The following is a 23,589-nucleotide window of genomic DNA, read 5'->3' as shown; positions in this document are numbered from 1 at the left end:
GGTAATGAATTATTACTGTCACTCAATCATAGGTTTATTTTATTTTCTAATACAGGTTTTTTTCATGTAACTGGGGATTTCAGTTCGTGTATAAACACATGGCGAATCATGTTGACTGTTTCAGAAAAGTTGAAAGTATGTTTAAAACACTGCTCAGTCATGGTGAATGCTCCAGGTGGTACTGTAGTAGTAATAAAAATGATAGATATCTTTATTTCTCTCCTATGTGACATGCCATTTCTTTAACATTTAATCCCTCCTCTATAACATGTCCCAAATTACTGTCTCTTTACGTTAGAAGATGGATAAAGTGTTAATAAGCTTCTTACGTAGAGTCAGCAGAAAAGAGGATGTGCTCTGGATATACCTGTTCTCTGCTCCTGGATACAGAAAGATGCTAGTTTCCTGATCCCACTGAGAAAAACATATTAGTAAAGGGTGCTTGGGTTGTTTTGGTTTTTTTCTGCTATGGAAAATTGAGTCATTGAACTGTGTCCTCTTTACTTTGTGATAGTAGGCATACAGCCTGGGTGCTTGAGGGAGTTGTAACAATGTAAAAACATACAATTCAGTTATAGTTCACAACTGACTAATAATCTCTGTACGAAAAAAAAACCCAAACAACCGAACAGCAAGATCTTCCAGTGCATTTTTTTTTTTAGCATATCAGTATTTTCTCGTAATTTGTGCTTGTTTTCATAACATCTCAGACACTTCTAAATACTTTTTCAACTGGAGATAGACAAAACGTGTTGCCAGCAGGCGTATACATACTGATTTCTGAGTCTAGCACATCTGAAGATGTTCTTTGTAACTTTTCAATATCATTTGAAAACTTCAATCCAGCTTCTGAGGTAGCTCTTTAATAAACTGTGTGTTGTGGTAGCGTTCTCTCTGGAGCCACTGGATTGTTTCTTCCTATTTTCACTATTTCTTTATTTAAAAACAATAAAATAATTTCACAAGCAGTATTTAAATTCTGTTCTGTAACTGAACCTTAAAAATGAACTTTCGTGGGAGGTATCTTAACTGTAAAAGTAGATGGATTACAGAGGGACGGTAGTGACTCCTCCACTCATATATTCAATTTTACAGAATTTATGAAGTGATGTGGTAGATGAGGCGAAAATTCTGAAAAAAATTTGCCCTTAACTTCAAAAAGTACTTTGTTTTAATAGCCTTCCTGTTTTATCCTGTGCATTCTTTGGAGCAGATCTCAGTGACCTTATCTTTTACTTGCAGGCTGTTGAGATGGTGCTAAAAGAGAATACCTGTAAATGGCAGCCGCATTCTGCAAAAGAAATGAAATGCAAAACTGATTAAGGGTTACTTGATCTGACCTAAAACCACCTATAAGAGTCTACTTTAGGGAGAGTTCTTTGGCAATAGTTGATGCTTTCTAGTCAGTCAGTCATGACTCCCCAAAGATGTCATTTCATGGGAAAACAAAACAACCATTGAGTTATTTTTCAGAATGGAATATTACATCACTGTTGCTTCAGAGCACAGATTAGATGGAAAAATCTGGCTTTATCCACAAATAAAATTGTAGTGATATTTGTTTTTTTTTGTTTCAGTTTTACTTGTTTTCATCTTATGTGTTCATATGAGCTTTATTTTTTTTTTCTTACTTCACAGAACGATGTACAACTCACAAAGCTGGGGTTTCAGAATTACCTTGTTTCACGTCCTTGTCGGTTCCCTTGGTGTTTTGACTACACTGCAGCTCTCCAGTTGATGAGGGTGTTGCCTTAGTATCACAATCTCTAAGCTGGGGAAATGAATGCATACAGGTTCTTCCTCCTCATAAGAGGACGCTCTTCTGCCTAATAAATAAGAAATAATCTTTGTTATTGTCACAGTTAGTAACTAAAGACTTTTTGAAAGTAGTAGCTCAAGACATCTTAATCTGGAAAGGAAATAGTTTGAGTATTTCATGTAATTATTGGTATGGTTTGCATGAGACTTCTATGTGAAGTAGGTTGGTAAAATGAGGAGGCTTGAAAACCAAAAAGGGCTTTTAAAGCCACGAGCAACAAAACCCTCAAGTCAGGAATTCTGAACAATTTAGGTAATTAACGCAGGGGGATTTTTTGTTAGTGATGTGCACAAGGAGAAACAGAGACACTTGTGAAGAATACATTGGCTTTCATCTGTTGCTTCTGCTTCCCCATTACTGTCCTCTGGTCCCTTTGGCATATGTAATAGTCCCTAGTGGAGGTGTAGTTACTTTGCTTTTGCTGCTCCTTGTTTCTGTCTTCACCTGTGGGTGGGCTCCTCCAGGACTGTGGTCCCCTCAAAGGTGTACCTTTTTACCCCCACTCTCTCAGCTTCTCTGGGCTCTGGCCTGACTGGGAGCACTCCTCCTGTGCCTCCGTTTTTCTCCTCAGTACCTTTCCTACTCTGGCCTTTTTTCTGCCTCAGTGTCCCTCATGCCCTGCATGGGCATTAGGTCTGTGATCAGGTAACCCCTTCCTCTTTATTTCTCCTGCCATGCTTGGTCTCTGACCTTACCATTGGTTTCTCTCCAATCTGGGGCTGTCACCTCCTTCCCTGAGCCTTTCTCCAGCAGTGCCCTCGGCCCTGTGCTGGGCCCAGCGTGGGCTTTCAGTGAGTGCAGAGCTGGAGCAAGCTGAGGACAGCCCCTCAGGGCTCTCCAGTGACCTGGGACACAGACTCATAAACCTGCTCCTATGCCCAAGGTAGTGTGAAAAAGGGTCAGTGTAGGGAGCAAGTTATCTTGAAAATGAAGACAGCTAGTTGGCCGATGATTTGGAGGAAGGGCTACTTAAGTAAACTGTAAAGTGGAAAACTTTTTCTAGAATATCTTGAAGTAGGGCAGTTTATTATTGCCTAATAATATGTTGTGGTAGTCCAAGTGAGTAAACATGTATTTCTTAGCTATGTTCTTGGAGATGAACGTACCTTAAGTTATTCCCTTTGTCTGCATGTGACATACATATTACTGTTTGGTGTTTTAAAAATAAATAAATAAAATAAAATAAAATTAAAAAAAAAAAAAAAAAAAACAAGAAACCCCCAAACATTCTTAGAGTTAAGCGAAGGACAGTTGCAGGACAGCAGGACAGTAGCAGGGAAGACAGTTCCATTGTCAGTCTATAAATGGAGCGTTAGTAGGCAATTGTGTCAGGCCTCACAGAACATAAGTTTAGAGGGGAAGTAATCACATGGACAAATTGGCAAAATTGAACTTTTATTTTGGATACAAGACAATATTAAAGTGCCAGACTTGTCAGCTACTTATAGGGAGAGATGAACTTACATTTTTTTAATCTCTTTTTGGGTGTATTTTTTCTTGATAAGTTTTTCTGATAGTGGCATTTTTTGTTGAACAGCCAGAGCTAGCTGGAACGTACTGAAAGCAGTAGTAATGCATACCAGATGTTGCTTATAACTGCTAGTAAGGGAAGTGGCGGGTAGAAAGGAGCTTGTGGCTTGGGCTGAAGTCCAAAACCACATCCGCAAAGGAGGAATTATTAAAGAGTCAGGAGAGTTCTGCCAGCTTTGTTCAAAGGATATTTAGGAGTGAGAATGCTATTCATAAAGTAATGGAATGAAAAAGAGTCATTCTGAATTCACCTCATCTATTTCTGTCTTTGACTTTCATTTTTTAGCCTTTGTTATGTTTTCTTTGCTGATGTTTTCAGGAGCAGGTAGCTCTTTTTCACTTAGATTAAATGCTTTTAAAATGAGCTTTCATTGACAGTAGTCTTAGAAGTTGAATTCAACTGAAACTTAATTTTTCTTAATTATGCATGAGAAAAATCTTTCTTTGCAGTACTTTTATCTTTATTGCATCAGAACTTGAAAGTATTATCGCAATAATACAACTTCAAACGTGAGGGAAATGAAAAAAATTATAGATTCCTGGAGTTTATTAAATGTTCCTTATGGTGATGTTTTCTTCAGTGGCTTACAAGTGATAGAATACCTCTCACTGTACTTATTCTGCAGTCCAGGAATTCAATTACATTTCAATTGTGATTTCTCTATTGAAGTCCCATCCAGCTGTTAACACATCGATCAAAGAAACTATTCAAGAAAGCAGTCAAGAGGCTGCGGAGGGAAGTGAAGAAAAATCAGGAGCCAAAAGGAGAAAGCCGTCTATCCCCAAAGTAAGTTACTTAATTTGTGTTTTGTTTTACTAGAAGTTTTTCAAGTAGAAATTGTATTGCTAGATTTTCATTAAAGTATATAGCTTCACTGCCATAGCTGCATTGCCTTTGCTTGTTTCTATTCTTCAGCGTATTAGCATTTTATCCTTCATATACCTTGCAGGCATTTTGCATGCTTTTCAAAATTAATTTCGTTCTGATCAATATTTCAAAGTCGAAATACACTTTAGTACATAGAGCATTTCTTAAGCATATGAGACTCAAAATTATCTCCAAGGTTTAACTTTACCTTCTTTTCACTGAAGACTGTTCAATATCATAGTCTGGTGTAACTCTCCCTTCTTTTGCAACTTAATCTTTTTTAAAAACCTAAAACAGCATTAGAGCCGATCTAGGCTAAAGGGGTTTTTCAGTGTATTTGCCTGAGTAACTTTAAGTCAGTTTGAATTATTACACACTTGTGATGTGAATGGATATTGAAGGTAATAGTACGTAATGGGTAGAAAAGATAAGCTGCGTCAATTGACGGATGAAGGAAGTGTCTTTTGAAATGTCAATAGTTTATACAGACAAGGTTTAATTTAGGTGCTTTGTAAAATTAAAACCTTCTGAAACAAGATTGTGTTCTTAAGTATACTGTATTTGTACTAAATAAAATGCCTTTCTACCTGAAACGTCTTAGCTTACTGCTGCTGTACATAGTCCATATTTCGAGAGGAATCTTCCTAGCTTACCATGCATTTAATGATAATAACACATGATAAAACCGTATCACATAGTTTTTAACTTTCTGCCCTTGAATATTTTGTGTAATTCAATGTCTTTTACATGTAGTACAGAAAAGTTGCATATTCTTAGTTTTCTTAGACCAGAATCCTAAAATGATAAAAACTGAGAAGCAGGTGAAACTGATAAGTTTATGATGTCTCATAATTCTAACTCACTTCTAAGAATTGCTACACTATGGGGCAGTGGGTGCTTTTAATTGTCAAACTCTTTTGTACAGACTTGCTTTATTCTAAGTTTTCCTTTTGATTATTTGCCAAGTTTTAGTGTAGCTCTTTTGCAGGTGTTTGCAACTGTCCTTCAGTATTGATTCACATTTGAAACTGAAAACTTTCCAATGTGCTTAATAATGCGTAGTAAATCCCTTGTGGAGGACTGGTGTCTAGGAGCCCTAAGCTTATTTTCCAAGAAAGGGAAAAAGACCTGTTGAGTTTAGTAAATGAACAAAATATTACTATGCTTTTACTATACCAATATGTAATATCAGGAGTTATCTATGATTCTATGATTGTTTGTGGATTGAGACTGAATATATTTGTTTCTACCAGCTTCTTGTTGCTTTGATAGTTCTTAGTTTCTTGGAATGGTTTGTGTTAAAAGAGACTGTTAAGATCATCTAGTTCCTCCTGCTACAGGCAGGGACAACTCTTGCTTGACCAGGTTGTTCTGAGCCCCATCCAGCCTGGCCTTGAATGCTTCCAGGGAGGGGGCATCCACAACCTCTTTGGGCAACCTGTTCCAGTGTCTCATCACCCTTACAACAAAGAATTACATCCTAATATCTTGTCTAAATCTACCCTCTTCCATTTTTAAACCATTTCTCATCCTGTCACTACATGGCCCTTACAAGAAGTTCCTCCTCAGCTTTCATGTAGGCCCCCTTCATATACTGGAAGGCTGCTATAAGGTCTTCTCAGAGCCTTCTCCAGGCTGAAGAGCTCCAGCTCTCTCAGCCTGTCCTCATATGGGAAGTGCTCCAGCCCTCTGATAATCTTTGTGGCCCTCCTCTGGACCTGCTCCAACAACTCCATGTCCTTGTGCTGGGTGCCCCAGAACTGGATTTGCTACTCCAGGTAGGATTTCATGAGAGCAGAATGAAGGGGTGGAATCACCTCCCTAAATTCCTGGTAATGCTTCTCTTGATGCACCTGAGGATAAGGTTAGCCTTTTGGGCTGCAAGTGCACATTGCTGGCTCATGTTGAGTCGTCAGCTAACACCCCCTAATCCTTCTATTCAGGGCTGCTCTTAAGCCATTCTCTGCCCAACATGTATCTGCTTGGGATTGCTCTGACCCAGGTGCAGGACCTTGCACTTGGCCTTGTTGAACTTCATGAGGGTGGTTGGTATGGCCCACCTCTCAAGCCTGTCCAGATCCCTCTGGAAAGCAACTTTTCCCTGTAGCGTGTCAACTGTACTACTCAGCTTGATGTTAGCTGCAAACTCACTGAGGGTGCACTCAATCCTACTATCCATGTCACCTACAAAGATGTTAAATAGCACCACTCATCATCGGTCTCCACTTGCTCATTGAGCTGTTGACTGCAACTCTTGAGTGCAACCATCCAGCGAATTCCTTATCCAGTCAGTAATCCATCCATTAAATGCATTTTTTTCTCCAGTTTGATGACCAGGATGTCATGCAGAGCAGTGTCAAATGCTTTGCACAAGAGCATGCAAATGATGTCACTTGCTGCTCTTTTTCTTCCACTGAAACTGCAACTCCATCTTAAAAGGCCCCCAGCTTTGTGAGGCATGACATGTCATTGGTGCAGGCCATGTTGGTTATCACCAATCACCTCATCTTTCTTTTGCTATGCTATGGTAGGGCCTTCAGGAGGATCTGCTCAATGATATTGCCAGGCACAGAAATGAGACTGATGTGTATGTGGTTCCTTGGATCTTTTTTTCTCTTGAAAAGAAGGATTATGTTTCCCTTTTTCCAGTCAGTGGGAACTTCACCAGGCTGCCATGACATTTCAAATATGATGGATAGCAACTTGGCAACTTCATCTGCCATTTGCTCAGAATGCATGAGTGGATCTTGTTGGGCCCCATGGGCTTGTGTAGCACACGTTCTTCAGATGTTCTGAAACGTGATTTTCACTTACAGCAGGTAGATCTTCCTTCTCCAAGTTCTTGCATTGCTTTCTGCAATGTGGGTGGTGTGGCTAAAGCCCTTGCTGCTGAAGACTGAGGCAGTTTAATACTAGCAAATTTTGAAGAATTATGTGATTTATTTCTTGTAATTACACTTCAGAAACACTTTATGTAATTTTATGGTAATATTAGTAAGCGAACTTCTCTTTCTCTTTCTTGTGAATGCACTGCTGGTGAAAGCATTTGTTACCCAACGTTTGCTACTGCAAAGGGAAAAGCTTAAACTTTTTCTTGTTCTGAACTGATTCATCGCTTTGCTTCACTGTCAATGTATTCAGCAAGTAGCTTGTGGTACTGGGGATGGCAGTGGCTTTATGCGTCATGTTCTTACTGAGAAGAGCTTCCTGTCTGTTCTGAGCTGATAGTTTGATACAGAAAGACCAGATTCGGCCCTTTAAACACTAAGAAAAGTCCTGATGTGATGGATTCATGTAATCGGTTTTGATCAATTTAAGGCAAAATATGAGCAAACTTGCTCTTTTCCTTTTGATATTAGTGTATCTTGTTTTTAATCATAGAACTTTGATTTCTTACTGTTCTAGTGTACAGTGATAGTCTTATTGTTGCAACCTGAAAAAGTACAAGCAAACTAAAACAGAACAGTCCTGAGTGATACTACATATTTTTAAGTAATCATCAGTATTGCATGATAGTCTACTGCCTGAGCTGCTCTGTTCAATTTTGAAGTTTTAAGAGCTGTTGCTGCTATTAAAGTAAATTTTGCAATAGTTGGGGCAAGTCAAGAAGATGAAGTTAGGAAAAAAGAAACACCAACAAGTGTAGGCTGCAAGGAATTGACTAGAAACTTTGTGTTCAAACCTAACTTCTCATCTTAAAATACTAGTTCTCTTCTTACTTAAAGTAAGCAAATAGAAGAAACTGTGTGAAACGCCTGGGTTAGATGACTTTATCACTAATAATTGTCTGAAATAAGATAAATACCTTGCATGTGATCTGTTTACTACATGAAGTCGTTCTTTTGTAGAGTTTGGACTTTGTTCAACATGGTCTGTAATTCTTCCTTGTTTGTATGTGCAGATAGATCTAAGTGAATCTTGAATTTATTTTATTAAGAAACACCATTGTGACTGAGTTAATCATATCTGGAATTCACTTGAATGGTGTGAACAGTTAGAAATACTCTTTTAATAGTAATGCAGTGAAGTAGCATAGTTATGTTATCACAGACACGAAGTGGACTTGAAGACACAGTGGTCTGCAGTATGTGAAAGTGGTCCTGCCATTAGTTTCAGCGCGTATATAAGAAAGCATGTATGTAGACTGAGAGTGAAAAACAGCATGATGATTATTGGTATGTTCTCATTTAACATTTTCTTACTTTTTCATATGTTTTTGACTGTGTATTGATTCTGTTTGCAGTTATCCCCTAAAGAGGATAACAACTTACCTGCAGAAACTGAAGCAGAAGAAAAGGAGATGCCTACTACAAAGGAAGATGATGTACCTTCTGAAAAAAACAGCAAAGAAGTATGTGAAAGCTTTTACTGTGCACCAAATAATATTTTAATATTACATCAGTTAATAGAGAAATTTTATGTGCTGGGAAGCCACAGCTACTGCTAGAGTGACAGTCTCAGTTTGATATGTAAAACTTACTGTGTATTCACTCTCATTGAAATTAGCAGGAATAGCTTTCATCAGGTAGATAAATCAGATTAAAGTTTACTAAGATCAGTTTAAAAATTGGGGGAACAGTGTTTTCATCACTCCGTTGCAAATGCAGCATTTTTTTTAAAGGACTAGATAAAGAGACCAGTTGCTAAACAATGTTTTAAATAAAGGTATGTAGTAATGTTGTAGCCTATCTTACTTCTAACTTTTCAGTAGGAAATCTTGGTTACCGTATAATGATATTCAAAAGCAGGAAGTGTCTTTATGATCATTTTGTGTAAATTATATATTCCCGATTCAGTTGTGGGAAGAAATAAAACAAACTAGATACATGGTTTTGTTTGTGAAAAAGATCCCAAAAACTTATAAATATATCAGATATATTCTTTTCCTAAACTCTTAGCACCGTTTTTAATTTCTCACAGGGTGTGGTGAAAACAGATGATGCTTCTATTCCCAAAGTTGCTAGAAGAGGAAGAAAAAGAAAGGTAGCAGTATACTTAATCATTTTTTATTTAAATTTAATTTTAGTAGTTTAATTTGAATTTGAAACTACTCCTTTTTAAGTTCTTTTTAAGTTGATGCATTAATACTGACAGCAGGGATGAATGCAGATATTTACTTGTGGCCTGGTGTGTTTGCCACATAAATTACTGTCATCTCCTTCATGAAAGATCTACATTTGTGTATTTCTACAAAGGCAACTTAAATTACATAAATTTTGAAGTTTTAAAGAAGACCTTATTTGAAAAAAAAAAAAAACCTGCAAAAGTAAATCTGAAGTAACATTCAAGAAAATGTCTAGTCTGAGCAGCAGGGAGTTGAAAATATGTGTAAGTGTGCATATACCTGATAATTGTAAATGGGAGAGAAGCCTCTTAGATGACATCAAAACAGATCTTGTGCTTCACTTCTCATAATGCACTCAAATCATGGCTGTAATGTTTTTTAGTTTTGTTTAATATGACATAAACAAAAATCAACTATAAGGCATTTCAGGCCCAAGATGCCTTCTTCTGTAATGCCTGGCAGCTTGAGTTGACGGATTTGTGTTTGGTGCGTGCTATATGTGGTAGGCACGTTAACCAAAAATTTATGTACTGCTGGACATTGCTGGATCAGAGTGGTTAACATTGAAAGGGGTTTCTGGATCCACTTAGGCCATTACCTCTCCTCAAACACAGACACCCAGAGCAGATTGCCCAAGATCGTGTCCAGGCGGGTCTTGAAGATCTCCAGGGTGGAGACCCTGTGGCCTCTCTAGCAACCTGTGCCAGTGCTTGGTTACCTGCACAGCAAGGAAGTGCTTCCTGTAACAAAACCTCACATGTTCCTTTTTGTGCCTGTTGCTTCTTTCCCAATGCTGGACACCACTGAAAAGTTTTTGTCCTCTTTGCACCTTCCCTTCAGGCTTTGATAAGGTGACCTTTGAGCCTTTTGTTCTCCAGGCAAACAGTCCCAACTCTTGGCCTCTTCTCACAGGAGTTCTGGTTTCTTGATTGTCTTGATAGCTCTCCAATGCACTGTTCCTGGTATGTTTGTGTTTCTTATTCACTTCTGGGCACCCCACTACAGTGTTACAGCTGCATCTTCATGAACACTAAATAGAACAGAAGGATTCCTGTCTCTTAACCATTAGTTTTCTTAGCTGCAAGGGCTCATTGAGTTGTATTTAACTTAGAGTTCTCCAGGGCCTGCAGGTCCTTATCTGCAGAGCTGCTTTCCAGCTGAGGGACTCCAGTTTCTGAAGTTGTTCTTCCCTGTGTGCAGGACTTCTCTCCTTGTTGGATCTCTTCAACCTGTAGAGGTCTCTCAGGATGAGCTGTATAGCCTCCCCACAGTTTTGTCTTGTCTGTGAATTTACTGAAGGCATGTTCTGATCATTACAGGCCAGCACTGAGACTTTGCACTGCTGATCACTATCCTCTGCGCCTAGTCATTCAGATAGTTTTCAGAAATCCACCTCACTGTCTGCTCATTCAGCCCATGCTTTGACAGTTTCTTTTATGCGGTGCATAGTCACAGTCCTTAAGGAATTCTAGGAAGGAGGACAATATCCACTACTCTCCTCTTTGCCATCAAGCTAATGATGGCATATAGGAGCTTACTGAGTTGGTTTGGCCTGACCTCCCATAGTCTTTATTAACTACTAATGACTTGCTTGTCCTTTGTGAATCTGGAAATAATTTCCTGGGTTTAGCTGTTCAATCACTTTCTCGGGAAAGATGCTGAGACTGACCATCCTGGGACCTCCTTCTTGCCCTTTTTTGAAGATAAAAGCAGTGTTTGCTTTCCTCAGTTGCCACAGCTGGGCAAAGCTTATAGAAGAGTGGCTTTGCAGTTCCATCCACCAGCTCCCTCAGAACAAGCTTCAATGCCATTGGATTTGCAAGTGTCCGGTTTGCTCAGGAGTTCTCAAACTCGATCCTCATCCACAAAATGTCTGTCTTTCTTGCTCTGGTCTTTCAGTTTGGCCTCTGGGACCTTGGATACCTCAAGGTTAATCTTGCTTGTGGAGACAGAGGCAAAAAAGGGATTCAGTTAGTATCTTGGCCTTTACATTTTCCCCAGAAACCCCAGTCTCCTTTTTCCTTCAGCAGAGGACCTAATCTTTCCCAGTCCTTCTTTGTCATTGACATTCTTCAAGATACCCTTTCTATTGCCCTCTTCATATCTTTGGTGAGATTAGATTCTGTCTGGGCTTCAGCTTTCTTAACTTGGTCCTTGGCTCTTGTGATAATGTCTCTGTTCCTCCCAGGCTAGCTGTCCTTGTTTCTATCTTCTTTCTGTTTGTGTGAGATCCTTGTTCATTGATCTGAGCTTCTTTGCATTTTTGCCTGAATTCCTTTTTGTTGGGATGCATTGCTGTGGAACTTAAACAAAAAAATGTAATATTTCGAGGAATGTGGTTTAGGCTTGTGGCTAGAAAAGAACATTGGCTGTGCAGTGATGCAGCCTTGAATGTGTACTTTATCTTCCTTGAAAGGAACATGGTGTTCTCTTTGTCTTGGAACTGTTTTTTGTTTTAAATCTTAATAGTTATTTTTCTTTCTTAAACTATGTGAGATAAACACAGATATGATTTACTTTAGTCATGAGTTAAGTTTGTTCTCTAAAACAATCTCCAATTATGACTGCATCCAGGAAGAATATAAACATGTATTTGCTGCTACTTTTTCTGTTGCTGCTGTGATGTACCTGTATCCAGAACACTAAATTCTTGAGAGTATTTTCTCCTGTTAGTTTTTATTAAGATTCTTTGTATCTGCCGAATAAAATGCTTCTGAAGGAGATGCCTATGCATTCCTTCAGATGTTCTTTTGTCATAAGTTCCCCCCCCCTTTTTTTTTTTTTTTACACAACCAGGCCCCTCTAAGATGACTGTATTGATGAAGTTCATAATTTCTGGTTAGTTCAATTTAGCTTATGATTTTTTCTGTTGCAGATAATTAGCTACAGAGCAGGTACTTGAGAAGCTTCATCTGCTTTCATGATGTTGTGATATATCTGAGAGATTATACCATTTAAAAGAGTAATATTTATGTATAGGGCAAAATGAATTTACATCCTTAGAACTGGGAAACGGGGTTTTGACAGTCATTACCAATTTAAGTATTTAATTTATTCTTACATTTTTTGAACTGAGATTTTGGGGGTTTTTTTCTTCATTTTCTGACAATAAATGGGCTGGTTCGGGCTGTCTGAAACATTACGTAGTTATAGTAAGTAGTTATGGAATGGAGAACATGAAGCAAATGATTATTAAGTATAATCTACTACAAAATTTGGATTTTTTTTTTACTTAGAAACAATAGAGTAATAATGAATGCATTTAAAAACTGTTGTCCGAGAAAGTAGTTGAGAAGGTGGTGCTCTGTGTTTTTCATTTGGGAAATATATTCTTTAAACTAGGCTGAAAAACAAGGTGAAGCTGAGGAAACAGCAGTAGTGGCAACAGCAGCAGTGGTAGCAGCAGCAGCAGCAACTCCTGTGACTGTATCTCCAAAAGTAAGCCCTAAAAGAGGAAGACCAGCAGGTAATCATAAAAGAATAATGTTTTGTCATGCTGAAATACCTTAATATAAGGTATTTTATACCTTAAAGAGGGTTTACTGTATCTTTCCTGTAAACTAATACAGAGTATAGATACCATTAATTGTAAAGAGAAAATATATCTCAAACTTACGAATTTAGGACGTAAATGGATTTAAATTGTGAGCATTAGTACTCTGAGTAAGGCTTACTGTTTTGGGGTAGGAGAGTCACCTTCAGAAAGATATTCTTCGTAGAACACTCATAAAAATAGACTGCAATAAGATTCCTCTGCGCATTGTTGATTTATGAAGGTTTCTGTACTTACAGAAAGCTATAGAATACTAAAATTTTTGTTAGAACATCCTTAAAGCATGAGTAAGAGAACTGAGGGAAGACTGTGCCTGTAGGTGGAGCTGAGAGAATAATAAAAGCAAGCAGAGAGCAGGAGAGACTTGTTCAATTAAATACATAAATCAATCTGTATAGATTGACAGTAAAAGGAAATGAAAATTCAGCTACTTTATTTTAAACTCTATAATTTGAAACATTTACTTAAAATTCTGCTGTCATTGTTTTTTGTTTTTCTTTCAAGGTAGCAATGATCTGATTTATTTGAATTTCTGTGCTGAGCTTGTAGATACTGTAGATATTCTTGAACTGACTATAATACTGTTTTTGTAGCAATACATTGCCTGAATGTCTAGTCTGGGAAACAATAGTTTATACTCATCTGTATCTACTGACAGCATAAAAATAGCTTGCAGGAAGTACAGCCACAGTTAAACTGACTTAATTGCATTTATCTTGGAAGCTATGAAGAAATTAAGTATCGCTCTAGTCCACAATTTCGTTATATTACTAAATGTACTTTTCAAATATTTGCAGTTGTTTTTGTCTTAAAACATATTGCCTCTACTCCCTACTGTCTTAAGAGCAGGAATCTTTAAGAGATGCTTTTGACACTGGTATAAAATTACCTTATCCCAAGATGTACTAGGAAGCATTTTCTTATGCTGATATGGTACATGCATCTCTTACTTAATAGTCCTCAAGACTGACACCAGCAGGAATTTAGACACTAACATTTCCTAGCCACATGCTTACTGTGATCGGACAGACAACTTCAGCAAATTAAAAGCAGTGTACTAAGTGTTTTTGTTTGACGGAATCCGAAGGGCATAAGTGCCAAGAAGGCAGACTATTTGTCTTGCTATAAAAATGTGGTGAACCGCAAAGTTTTCCTGTATACTTAGGCATGGTGTTAGAACATCTTGAAAGTAGTTTGCTAGCAAGAAAATTAAGAGGAACTCTGGGATGTACCTAAAATTACTGATGGTAAACAGATGGCATGTAAATATGGACAGGAAGTGACTGCTTCTAGCTTATTTCTGGTCTTCCCCACTTCAGCTTATTTGTTTCACGTTGTGTAACTAATACAAGTCCTAAACACATCGCATAGAAAGTGGAAGAATTGATAGTTTGGACCTGTCATTGAAAAATCAGTAATGTATGGAATAACTTAAGTTTTCTGAGATTTTGGTTAAAGCCTCGTACTCTTGCCATTTCATGTAATAACTATCTGGATCCTTTGAAATTTGTAAAATATCAATATTCTGAGAGTAGCTTCTGACAATCTTTCCTCGTAGACAGGGAATAGATAGTGGCTGTGGACTAACAAATCATTTTCCTTACTCTAGCTTCTGAAGTAAAAGTTCCAAAACCGAGAGGGAGACCCAAGTTGGTGAAGCCATCTTGTCTTTCTGAAAGTGACCTGTGAGTAATTTGTTTTTATATAAAGTTTCTTAACTATTAACAACATTGTTCCTTGCTAAGACTTCATAGTTCTTACTTCTTAAATTCAAACTTCTCTCCTGACAGTATGATGAATTCCAGCCCTGTCTGCTGCTTAAATTTCTTTTTTTTTTTACCTTCCTTTTTACTTGCACAAAGCCCCTAGTGATTCTCATAACTGAAGGAAAAGTTCAGCATTAGCATAATCTTCAGTAGGTTATCAAATGTACTTCAGCGTATGTAGCCTGAAATAATACAATTTAAAATATTAAAGTGTTTCCAGTTTGAAATATTCCTTGCTCTTGCATGCCAATGCAAGTAGAGAACTTTGTCCATTGGCTTTTGGATTTTGGGTCTATGTACACATTTTCTGCTTCATTAAGACCTCCATATTATTAATACTTTATTCTTTTGTTTTGTGCAGGTAATGGACTAATTTTAGAAAAAGGCTTGAGTGTTTCTGGAAAGTCATTAAATGAACTGAGTGAATTAACTTAAATATTCTGTAGTTAAAAAAAAAGAAAAACACCTTCCTGAATTAAGACAATGTGATTGTTTTTTAAACTCACTGTTGATATCTGATGTCTAAATACTGTTCATCTGTCAGTGTTAATGAGGAGGAGAAAGGAAAGAAAAAAGGACCAGATGAGAAGCCTAAAAAACAAGTGAAGAAGGATGAGGAAGGTCAGAAAGAAGAGGAAAAACCAAAGAAGGAACATGATAAAAAAGATGGAAAGAAAGAGGCTGAACCAAAAAGGAAAAATGCTGCAAAACTGGGTTCTGCATCAGCTTCTGATTCTGAAGATGAGGGGGGAGAAGAAGAAGGTGACAAGGTATAATTTGGCTTTTCAGATCCATATATTATAAAAGAAAGTTGTATCACTGAAGATGGTTCTTGATGTTAATGCCAGACCTTTATGAAAATTGGAAGCTTGTGGTTCGCTGATATAAAGATGCAAAACAAAAGCTGTAGAACTTCTTTCTGTTAGATAGGTTCTTCAGGAACTTCTTGGGTATTTTTTTTAATAAAATCTTTTCTTGAAGATGGATTTAATTTTTCTTTTTCGTGATGCAGAGGTTTGTTTTTTTGTTTTTTGTTTTTTTGGGTGCATCTAAGAGAATACTTGGCTTGAAATAAGTTTTTGAAAGCCTTAACGTCATCCTAGTCATCTCAGTTTCTTCACTTTTGTGGTATTCAAGATAATTTCTTCTTACTGGAGAAGGAAGAAGGGAGGAAGGACTAATAAAATCCAGAGATGACGGTATTAGAAGGCATCGTACTTAGTTGCACAGAAAGCCAGTTCTTGTCAGGTTGTTCCATGAACAGTTGCTGTAGACTAGTTCTGTGTGTGTAGGCAAGTTTAGTGTAGGCAGGTGTATATGACTCTTGAGTTAACGATTTAGTAGTCCTTCCTTTCAGTAAACTAAACAGGTCTTTTCTCTTTCCAATCCTAAAAACACAAAAAACAGAAGAAAAAAGGGGGAAGAAGCTTTCAGTCAACTCATAGAAGAAACATCATGAGAGGCCAGCATGAGAAAGAGGGGACAGAAAGAAAACGTAAGCAAGAGGAACAGGGAGAAAGTGAACTGTGAGTATTTGTTGAAAGGATGTCTTAAGCTTGTGTGAATACTTTGAAACTAGGAAGAGAAAATGATACCTGTTAAAAAAAAAAAAAAAAAAAAACCATGCTGGTTTGTTCTGTATTTTTTTTTTTTTCCCATCTGCCTGTTTTTTGGTCTGTTTTAATTTTCAGTGGAGAGAGTGATAAGCCCTTGTAAATCAGTATGTACAAGTCTGGGCAGATGAGAAGAATTGAACCTAGAAATAAAGTGATGTTAATTTTCCAGTCAGTTAGAGCTTCTATCAGATGACAGCTCCTGCATTCTGTTTAGACTATACATGTGAAAAGGGAAGCAAAATAGCTGCTCTGAATGTTTATCTTGAAGACATTTGATTAAGAGTGGTAGGATCTGTTAATCCATGTTCATAGATTATTTTTTTTAGTCACATCGTGGATTGTGTAGGGATTCCTGGAAAACATTTCCTTCTCTGTCTGGCAGCTGGAGCACACACTATCAGACAAAACAAGGGAAAAAATAATTATTATTCTGCTCTGGCACTGCAAAGCCAGTTGACTGATACTAAGAGTACTCTGCAATGTTCAGAAGATAAATTATCACAAATGAATCAAGCCTAAGAGTGAAGAGAAGATCCTGCCATGAACTCGAGGGGAGGGGGCAGGCAGTAGGAAGAAATTCACTCATTCTCAAGACCTGTTCTCAAATGGGTGAAGAAGCTATCACTTCAAAAGATGATGTTCCCATCACCACAGTTGGTGGGAGGGCAGAAGAAAAGGGGAACAAAGTAAAAACTCTGAGAAGCAGGAAGAGGATAATGGTCCACTTTGTTCATAGCTACACAGTTCTACTTTTTCTGACATACATCAACAAGATTCTAGTTTGGAGTTTTTGATCCTCCTTTGATGCCCTTTCTTTTCCTCCTGTTTCTGTCACTCCTATGGAAAACTATGTTATTTTACCTGCCCATAGGAAACCTAAGCATTTCCAACTCCAGAGATAGTAAATTGTTCTCAGCATTTCTTCTTAGTATATCACTGCTTAAATCTAACATAAACTGATTTCTGTAGTCAACTGTCATGTATTTGGTTATAGTAATCAAGTCCCTAATTTTAAGTAAATTTTACATTCTGGGGGATATATAAAGCTTAGTTTAAGAAAAATGGGAGTAGTACTTAATTTTAATGAATGCATAATGAATTGTAGCTGGTATCTAAAAGCACAAGTCTCAATAACTGATAAAAAGTAGAAGCACCTCTTTTGTGCTGTTTTAAGCTTTTCTATTAATATATGGAATATAGACCTATCCTTCTTTGGTTATCTTTCTCATCTATTTTAGTGTACTTTTTCTCATGTCTGTTATTACTGGATTGGTATTTATGTAAGTTATAACAGTACAAAAAGCATTGCCTGTGCTACCAGTTGAAGTAAAATAGTCTTTTATACATTCAAGTGGTTGTCTGCAACTTGATGGAGTATGAAAGGAAACACAAGATGTAGATTTGAAGATTTTTATGGATGCATGCTGATATTTATTCATGGCATACTGAAATATACAGATCATAAAATAAGGCTTTTATACCTGTCAGTAAGACAAGACTGAGAAATTCTAAATTGAAACAGGGTTAATACTTTTCTCTGAATAAATAAAAGTTACACAGCTAGCTTGAAAGATTTTTGCCTGTCTCCTCTTTTTGAGATGGAGGTAAGCTGGGACTTACAAGAACTTTGGTTTTAGTAGGGGTAATTAGAAAGAGCCAGGAATGTTTCTGTCAAGGAGATTTTAAATTATCAGTGATACATTAAAGGTCAGTTTTAGGAAACATGTACTGTAATAACTACATAAGAAAGTCACATTTGAACCAATTTAAGTAATCTTAAAATAAATTAACTGTAATCTTTCCCTATAGCAATGTTAAACAGTAGTGTAATTCTTCTTTTTTTTTTTTTTGTCGTCTTCAGTATTTTTTCCTCTATAGATAAGCTTTGTTCAGTGCCACTTCCCCAACTTTTTACATGCAACTAAAACAGTGCAGTTTACAAATGTTACTTGTTTCTCTAAACTTTCAGTATTCTGCTTTTGGGGAACACTGAGATTTAACAGCAGTATAATGTCAAAGTAAAAATAGAAATCATTTATTTCAGTCTTTGAAAAGTAGGGTTTAGGGTTTAGCTCGTTTTTTGCATGCTAATGTTTTGAGTTACTATCTCTGTAGAACATAGCATCTCATCTAAAACGTGGAGGGAAAAGAGACTGAAGAGCAGACTTTTACAGCATTGTAAAAACACTTTAACATTTTTGATAGGCAGAGTAAAGAAGAAGGCAAGAAAACAGAAGTTAAGAAGATGGAGAAGAAGAGAGGTTAGTTTAAAGAAGCTAAACAGAATATTGTGGGTCATCTTGAACTCTGACAAGGACTGCTTGGATGAGATAATTACTGCTAAGGGTGAAGTTGGGGTCTCAGTCCAAATGGTTTGATCTATGACTTTCTCCTTCAGATCTGTATGACAGTGCATTCATGTTCTTCTGTGTTGTTTCTTAAGTGCATTAGAATAGTTCTCTGCTATTCTTGTTTTACTATTATTCAATATTTAAAATATTTTTTCAGATGATTTCTTCTATTGGTGAACGAGAACTTCTACTTCCTTGAGTTGAATAATTTCCATTTTTCCTATAACACAGTAACTGGGACTTCTTTGAGTATTTAGATATTACCTTTTACTGAGCAAGAGGCTTGCTAAGCAAGAGGCTTGTTTTTCCTAAGCAAGAGGCTTAGATTCAGATTACTGTGGTCTTGCCTACTAACCCACAGTTGCAAACTGACCTTCATCAGGATAAGACATTCCTTTTTTAGTACTCCTGTTTTTAAGAGCAATTCAAACGACTAGCTGCAGCTTGTATTACATGTTGCTCCAAAAGTAATGCCTCCTATTTATTTCCATGGAGAAAGAGCAAGAACACTATTTGATAGAGCAAACTATCAGCAAAAATACACTATTTTTCAACATGGCCACCATCATCAGCTATGCATTTTTTTTACCAGTGATGAACAATAGTCTGCATGCCTATCTGGAATGTGGCTGAAACACACCACTGCCACCACCTCACTGTGCTCACATCCACTGTTTGTCTCTGTAAATGTTCAGCAAGCATCAGTGGATGTCATTGGGTGCCATTTTCTCCACATGGAGGAACTCAGTGATACATGTTTGCTTCCTCCACACTTTCAAGTCAGACACCACTTTGTCAGACTGCTCCTCTTCTGCCATCTGTCACACAGCAATAACATGTAAGAGAATATTGTTGGGAACATTCAGCCTCTACTGCCATACACCAACATCCATCTCTGGCATTGTAGGCCAACATAATAAAATAGGAGGCATTACTTCCAGGGCAGCCCTTGTATGGGCACGGACTGCAAGCAGTTCCACTTTTGGCAGGGAGGAGGAAATAGTTATCCAAACTCATCCAAGATTGGCTGGATTTAAATTCTTATTGCCTGCAATGTACTTCAAAACATGTACCACTACATATGGGTTAAAAGAAACAAGAAAAAAAAAAAGCATTCAGCACACAAAATTGGACATGAATGCTTCTCTTTCCAACCTGTTGAGCAGCCACAGGCCACTTTATTTGCTTAGACTTGTGTTTTCAAATATGTTCAACTTGCAAAAAACAAATGCAGTAATATCCAGATTTCCTGCCAGTAGAAGTTCTCAGAATTAGTAGTTGTTAATACTTACTGAAGCTTACTTTTAATCTGACAGAGGATGGTATCCCAAAAGTGAAACTGAAAATTATTTTCAACTCATAACTGCGAAGGTGAAAACTACATAGGTTGCTACTTGTGTCCAATTTAAAAAAAAAAAAAACAAAAACCTGTAAACTTTATTTCAAATCACATCCATAAATAAATATATCACAGGGGTTATGTGTGCATGGTTATCTGAAGTGGGCTGCTTGTCCATTTTTCTGCCTTCTCCATGATATTCAGATTTGTATTAAGGTTTCTACAAACACAAGCTTGACGAGATGAGATTATCAAATATTCATGCATACTATTTTTAATCTTCAGAAACATCAATGGATTCTAGGCTTCAGAGGATACATGCAGAGATTAAAAACTCCCTGAAAATTGATAATCTTGTAAGTATCTGTATCTTTTAACTTACATGTAAAATTCCAATTAATTGGCATACGTGTTTGTTTTTAATTACTATTCTGAGAATTAAAGGATTCTTTTTCACTTTGAAAGAGAACTGCGCTCTTTAAATGGGGTTGCTGTAGGTCTTAAAATATAGAGCCAGCAAGTAAAATCAGTTTTTTTTGTTTAAAAAAAAAAAAAAATTTGATAATAAGGTACCTCCCAGAAACATTTATAGAGTTCTGACAAGTGAGCTGTCTGCGCTAGCTCAGCCTGAGCTATGCAGGAGCACCAGGAGGCAGTGAGTGTTGTAGTTGGAGGACTCCTTGGTACAAGGGATGGATACCATTATCTGCTTTTCTAACTCGTCGTTTGCTGCTTCTTGGGAGCTCTAGATTTGGAACACTGCTGACAGATGGCTGAGGCTTGTCTGACTCTAAGGTTATGTATTAACGGCTGCTGTTTTTCCATGTTGGGCACCAGTGTTACAGCCAAGAGAGATTTAAAAGTGTCAGGCGTGTCTGTGTGGCTTTGAGAGTGATGGTTAAGTGCATGGGGACCCAGGAGGTAGTCTATCCTCATAATGAGGGGAAGGGGCCTGTGAAGGAATGGATTGATTCTGTGAATTAGCACTTAGTTCTGGAGTTGATGTAAGCAACAGATTTGGTTGCTCTGATGATGGGAACTATATGAAGGTCAAGGAATCCAAGAGTCAAGAGGATCCACCTGAATAACGGGGAAGTTATTACTGTCAACGGCTAGCTAAGCTGGTTAAAAAAAATTAAAACCATAAACAGCAGTGAAAGAAAAAGTGAAGAAATGATGTAACAGGATGGGAATAAATAATGGAGGGTGAAGCGGACAGAAGTGACCTGGTAGTGATGTCATTTTAGTACTGTTTTGCTGATTTATAAGTACATGAACAGAAATGAGGGAGTGCCAACAACACATTATGAAGAAGGCTCTCCATTTTTTGGTATGGTTAGAGCGACTGGGTGCCTCTCTGAAGTGTATGCAGGCTAATGCATATGCACTGGGGAATTAAGAATTAAATATCTGCAGTTGTTGGTCTGTGATGTTGGGATCACAGAAATTTGTTGGAATAGTTCATGGGACTGAAATGTTCACATGGGTGGACAGAGGCTTTTGTGGAAGGACAGGTGCCAGGGAGACAAGACCGGAAATGTCTGGGAGAGACTAGTAGGACTTGGGATCTCTTTGCTGAGACTGATAAGACAACTAAGAAATTACAGTCAAGATCAGTAGCTGGATATCTATCCAGCTAGATAAATGAGCATGATAGTGACAAAGAATCTGCTGCAGATCATCAAATGAGGAAGCACAGAGTGGATTCTTGAGGAAAGACCACCCTGACATCTAATGGAGCTCAACGCATGGTTTATGTAACCATCCAATAATTTCTGGAGTGTGAGAATTACCTGACATAGGATCAGTGAATTGAGAAGACATCTTTGTAGACCTGATTCCTAGTGAAGGAACTAATCAGGTACAAAGATTGAGGACTATCTTGGCTGCAGTGACTATGAGATGGTGGAGTTCAGGATCCTGGGAAAAGAGAGCATGACAAAAAGGATCAAAGCTGTGGACTCAAGAGAGCGAGCAGACTTTGGTCTATGAAAGGACCTGCTTGGAAGAATCCCTTGAGAGCCCTTCCAGGAGAGAAAAGGGGAACAAGAGATCTAACTGATTTGCAGGAATTGGCCTCCTTAAAATTGGTCCATCTTGCTGAGCAAGAACATGAGTAAATGGGGCAGGAAGGCAGCATGAATGAAAAAGTTGCTGCTGACTAAACTCAGACACAAAAAGCAAATACACAGGAAGTGAAAACAGGAACAAGTGACCGGGTGGGAATATGCAGATACTGTCCCAGCATAGGTGGCTGGGCTTTTAGGAAAGCCCAAATCTACCTGGAATAGAATTTGTGGAGTGAAACACAGGCTTCATCGTGTACATCACCAGCAAAAAGTAGTCTGTACAGTGTGGGCTTGCTGCTGAGTGGGCTAGGGAATCTATTGGAAAAAAAAAAAAAGGCATGACAAATGTGGTCAATAGACAGAAGAAACAAATGAAAAGGAAATCAAATGGGATTTGATGTGGAGTAAACTCAAGATTGCTGGGGATGCTGCATGTCATTGTGCATCCACTCCAGTTAGTCTTTGAAAATTCATGTGTAGGAGGAAGTTTCTGGGGACTGGAAGAAAACGTGAATATTTCTAACTGCCCTGCGTAGTGTCATTCATCAAGATTTTAACTGAATAATCTACAAAGATACAGTTCTGTCAGAGGCAGTCCACTCTGTTTTGCCTCTCAGTGGCAGGTCACTTGTGAGAAATTGTGAATGAGAAAGGCTGAATATTTGGAGAACAGCTTTAGGTAATGTAGTACTGGAATTGTAAAAGGAGCAGAAAGTTTGAGTTTGTATAATGGAAGTATGAAATTGGTTGGTTTGTTTATTTAAATAAGTTATTCAAATGACATGCTTTTGGTATGTGAATAGTACTGCTTCTTGCATTTCAACTTTTTGTGTTTGCAAGCTTGATGGTAGAGGTTGTTATAGAATTAAAAAGTAAAATTAAGAATTTTGTAAGAAATTATTTAATATGGAAGTGAATTCAACATAGTTTATGAAGAATTATTGACACTTAAGTCATCAGACTAACTTATTTATCTGCAGGATGTGAACAGGTGTATTGAGGCTCTTGATGAATTGGCATCTCTTCAAGTCTCAATGCAGCAGGCTCAGAAACACACAGAGATGATTCTGACACTCAAGAAGGTAAGATCCTGCAGTATTACTTAAGAAAATAGTACTTTAAATCCACATGTTGTGTACTATTCTCAGAGATTATAAAAGTCTGTGTTTTCCTTTCAAGTTAAAATGGGAATTTCGTCTAGCATTTGGTGAATTTTACACAAGTATTTAAGTACCTAACTGAAGCTACTTGTCTTATTGCTTTGATTTCAGATACGGAAGTTCAAAGTTAGCCAAGTTATCATGGAGAAATCTACAATGCTGTATAACAAGTTCAAGACCATGTTTCTGGTAGGAGAAGGAGATTCTGTTCTCTCTCAAGTACTAAATAAATCACTTGCAGAGCAGAAGCAGCATGAGGAAGCCAATAAAACCAAGGAGCAGTGGAAGAAAGGAACAAACAAAAAAAATGAGAAGGAAAAGGACCAAACAGGTAAGTGTTTTCAGTTTCTTGTAATATTAGAAATCCATATTAGCCAATATTGAGATAAACAATACAGTGTTTATCTCTGTACATGAGGAAAAATACAGTGTTCTGTATTTTTCCTCATGTAG

At 37.5% G+C, this 23,589-nt stretch overlaps 1 protein-coding gene across 4 annotated transcripts in view; it reads left to right on the top strand.

The window, feature by feature from the left end:
* The window catches only part of PSIP1 (PC4 and SRSF1 interacting protein 1), a 35,204-nt gene that overhangs the window by 6,000 nt on the left and 5,615 nt on the right, over positions 1–23,589 (top strand). For 3 of the 4 annotated variants that reach the window (XR_014880569.1, XM_085213787.1, XM_085213788.1), the window contains exons 4-14: positions 4,020–4,136; positions 8,461–8,568; positions 9,138–9,200; positions 12,625–12,748; positions 14,445–14,520; positions 15,146–15,371; positions 16,009–16,127; positions 18,423–18,478; positions 20,193–20,263; positions 22,957–23,058; positions 23,248–23,467. Coding sequence is in view for 3 of the 4 variants with exons in the window: in XM_085213787.1 (XP_085069913.1) it covers positions 4,020–4,136; positions 8,461–8,568; positions 9,138–9,200; positions 12,625–12,748; positions 14,445–14,520; positions 15,146–15,371; positions 16,009–16,127; positions 18,423–18,478; positions 20,193–20,263; positions 22,957–23,058; positions 23,248–23,467 (1,282 nt within the window). In the remaining variant the exon portion in view is untranslated. Of the gene's footprint in view, positions 1–1,764; positions 2,703–4,019; positions 4,137–8,460; positions 8,569–9,137; positions 9,201–12,624; positions 12,749–14,444; positions 14,521–15,145; positions 15,372–16,008; positions 16,128–18,422; positions 18,479–20,192; positions 20,264–22,956; positions 23,059–23,247; positions 23,468–23,589 lie in introns of those variants that run through there. The other variant, XM_019610479.3, reaches the window with a different exon arrangement.

Source organism: Meleagris gallopavo, chromosome Z, assembly GCF_905368555.1.
Source record: "Meleagris gallopavo chromosome Z, MGAL_WU_HG_1.1, whole genome shotgun sequence".
Lineage (NCBI taxonomy): Eukaryota > Metazoa > Chordata > Aves > Galliformes > Phasianidae > Meleagris > Meleagris gallopavo.
The sequence above is the reverse complement of the archived record's forward strand: the minus strand, read 5'-3'. Positions and strand labels throughout refer to the sequence as shown.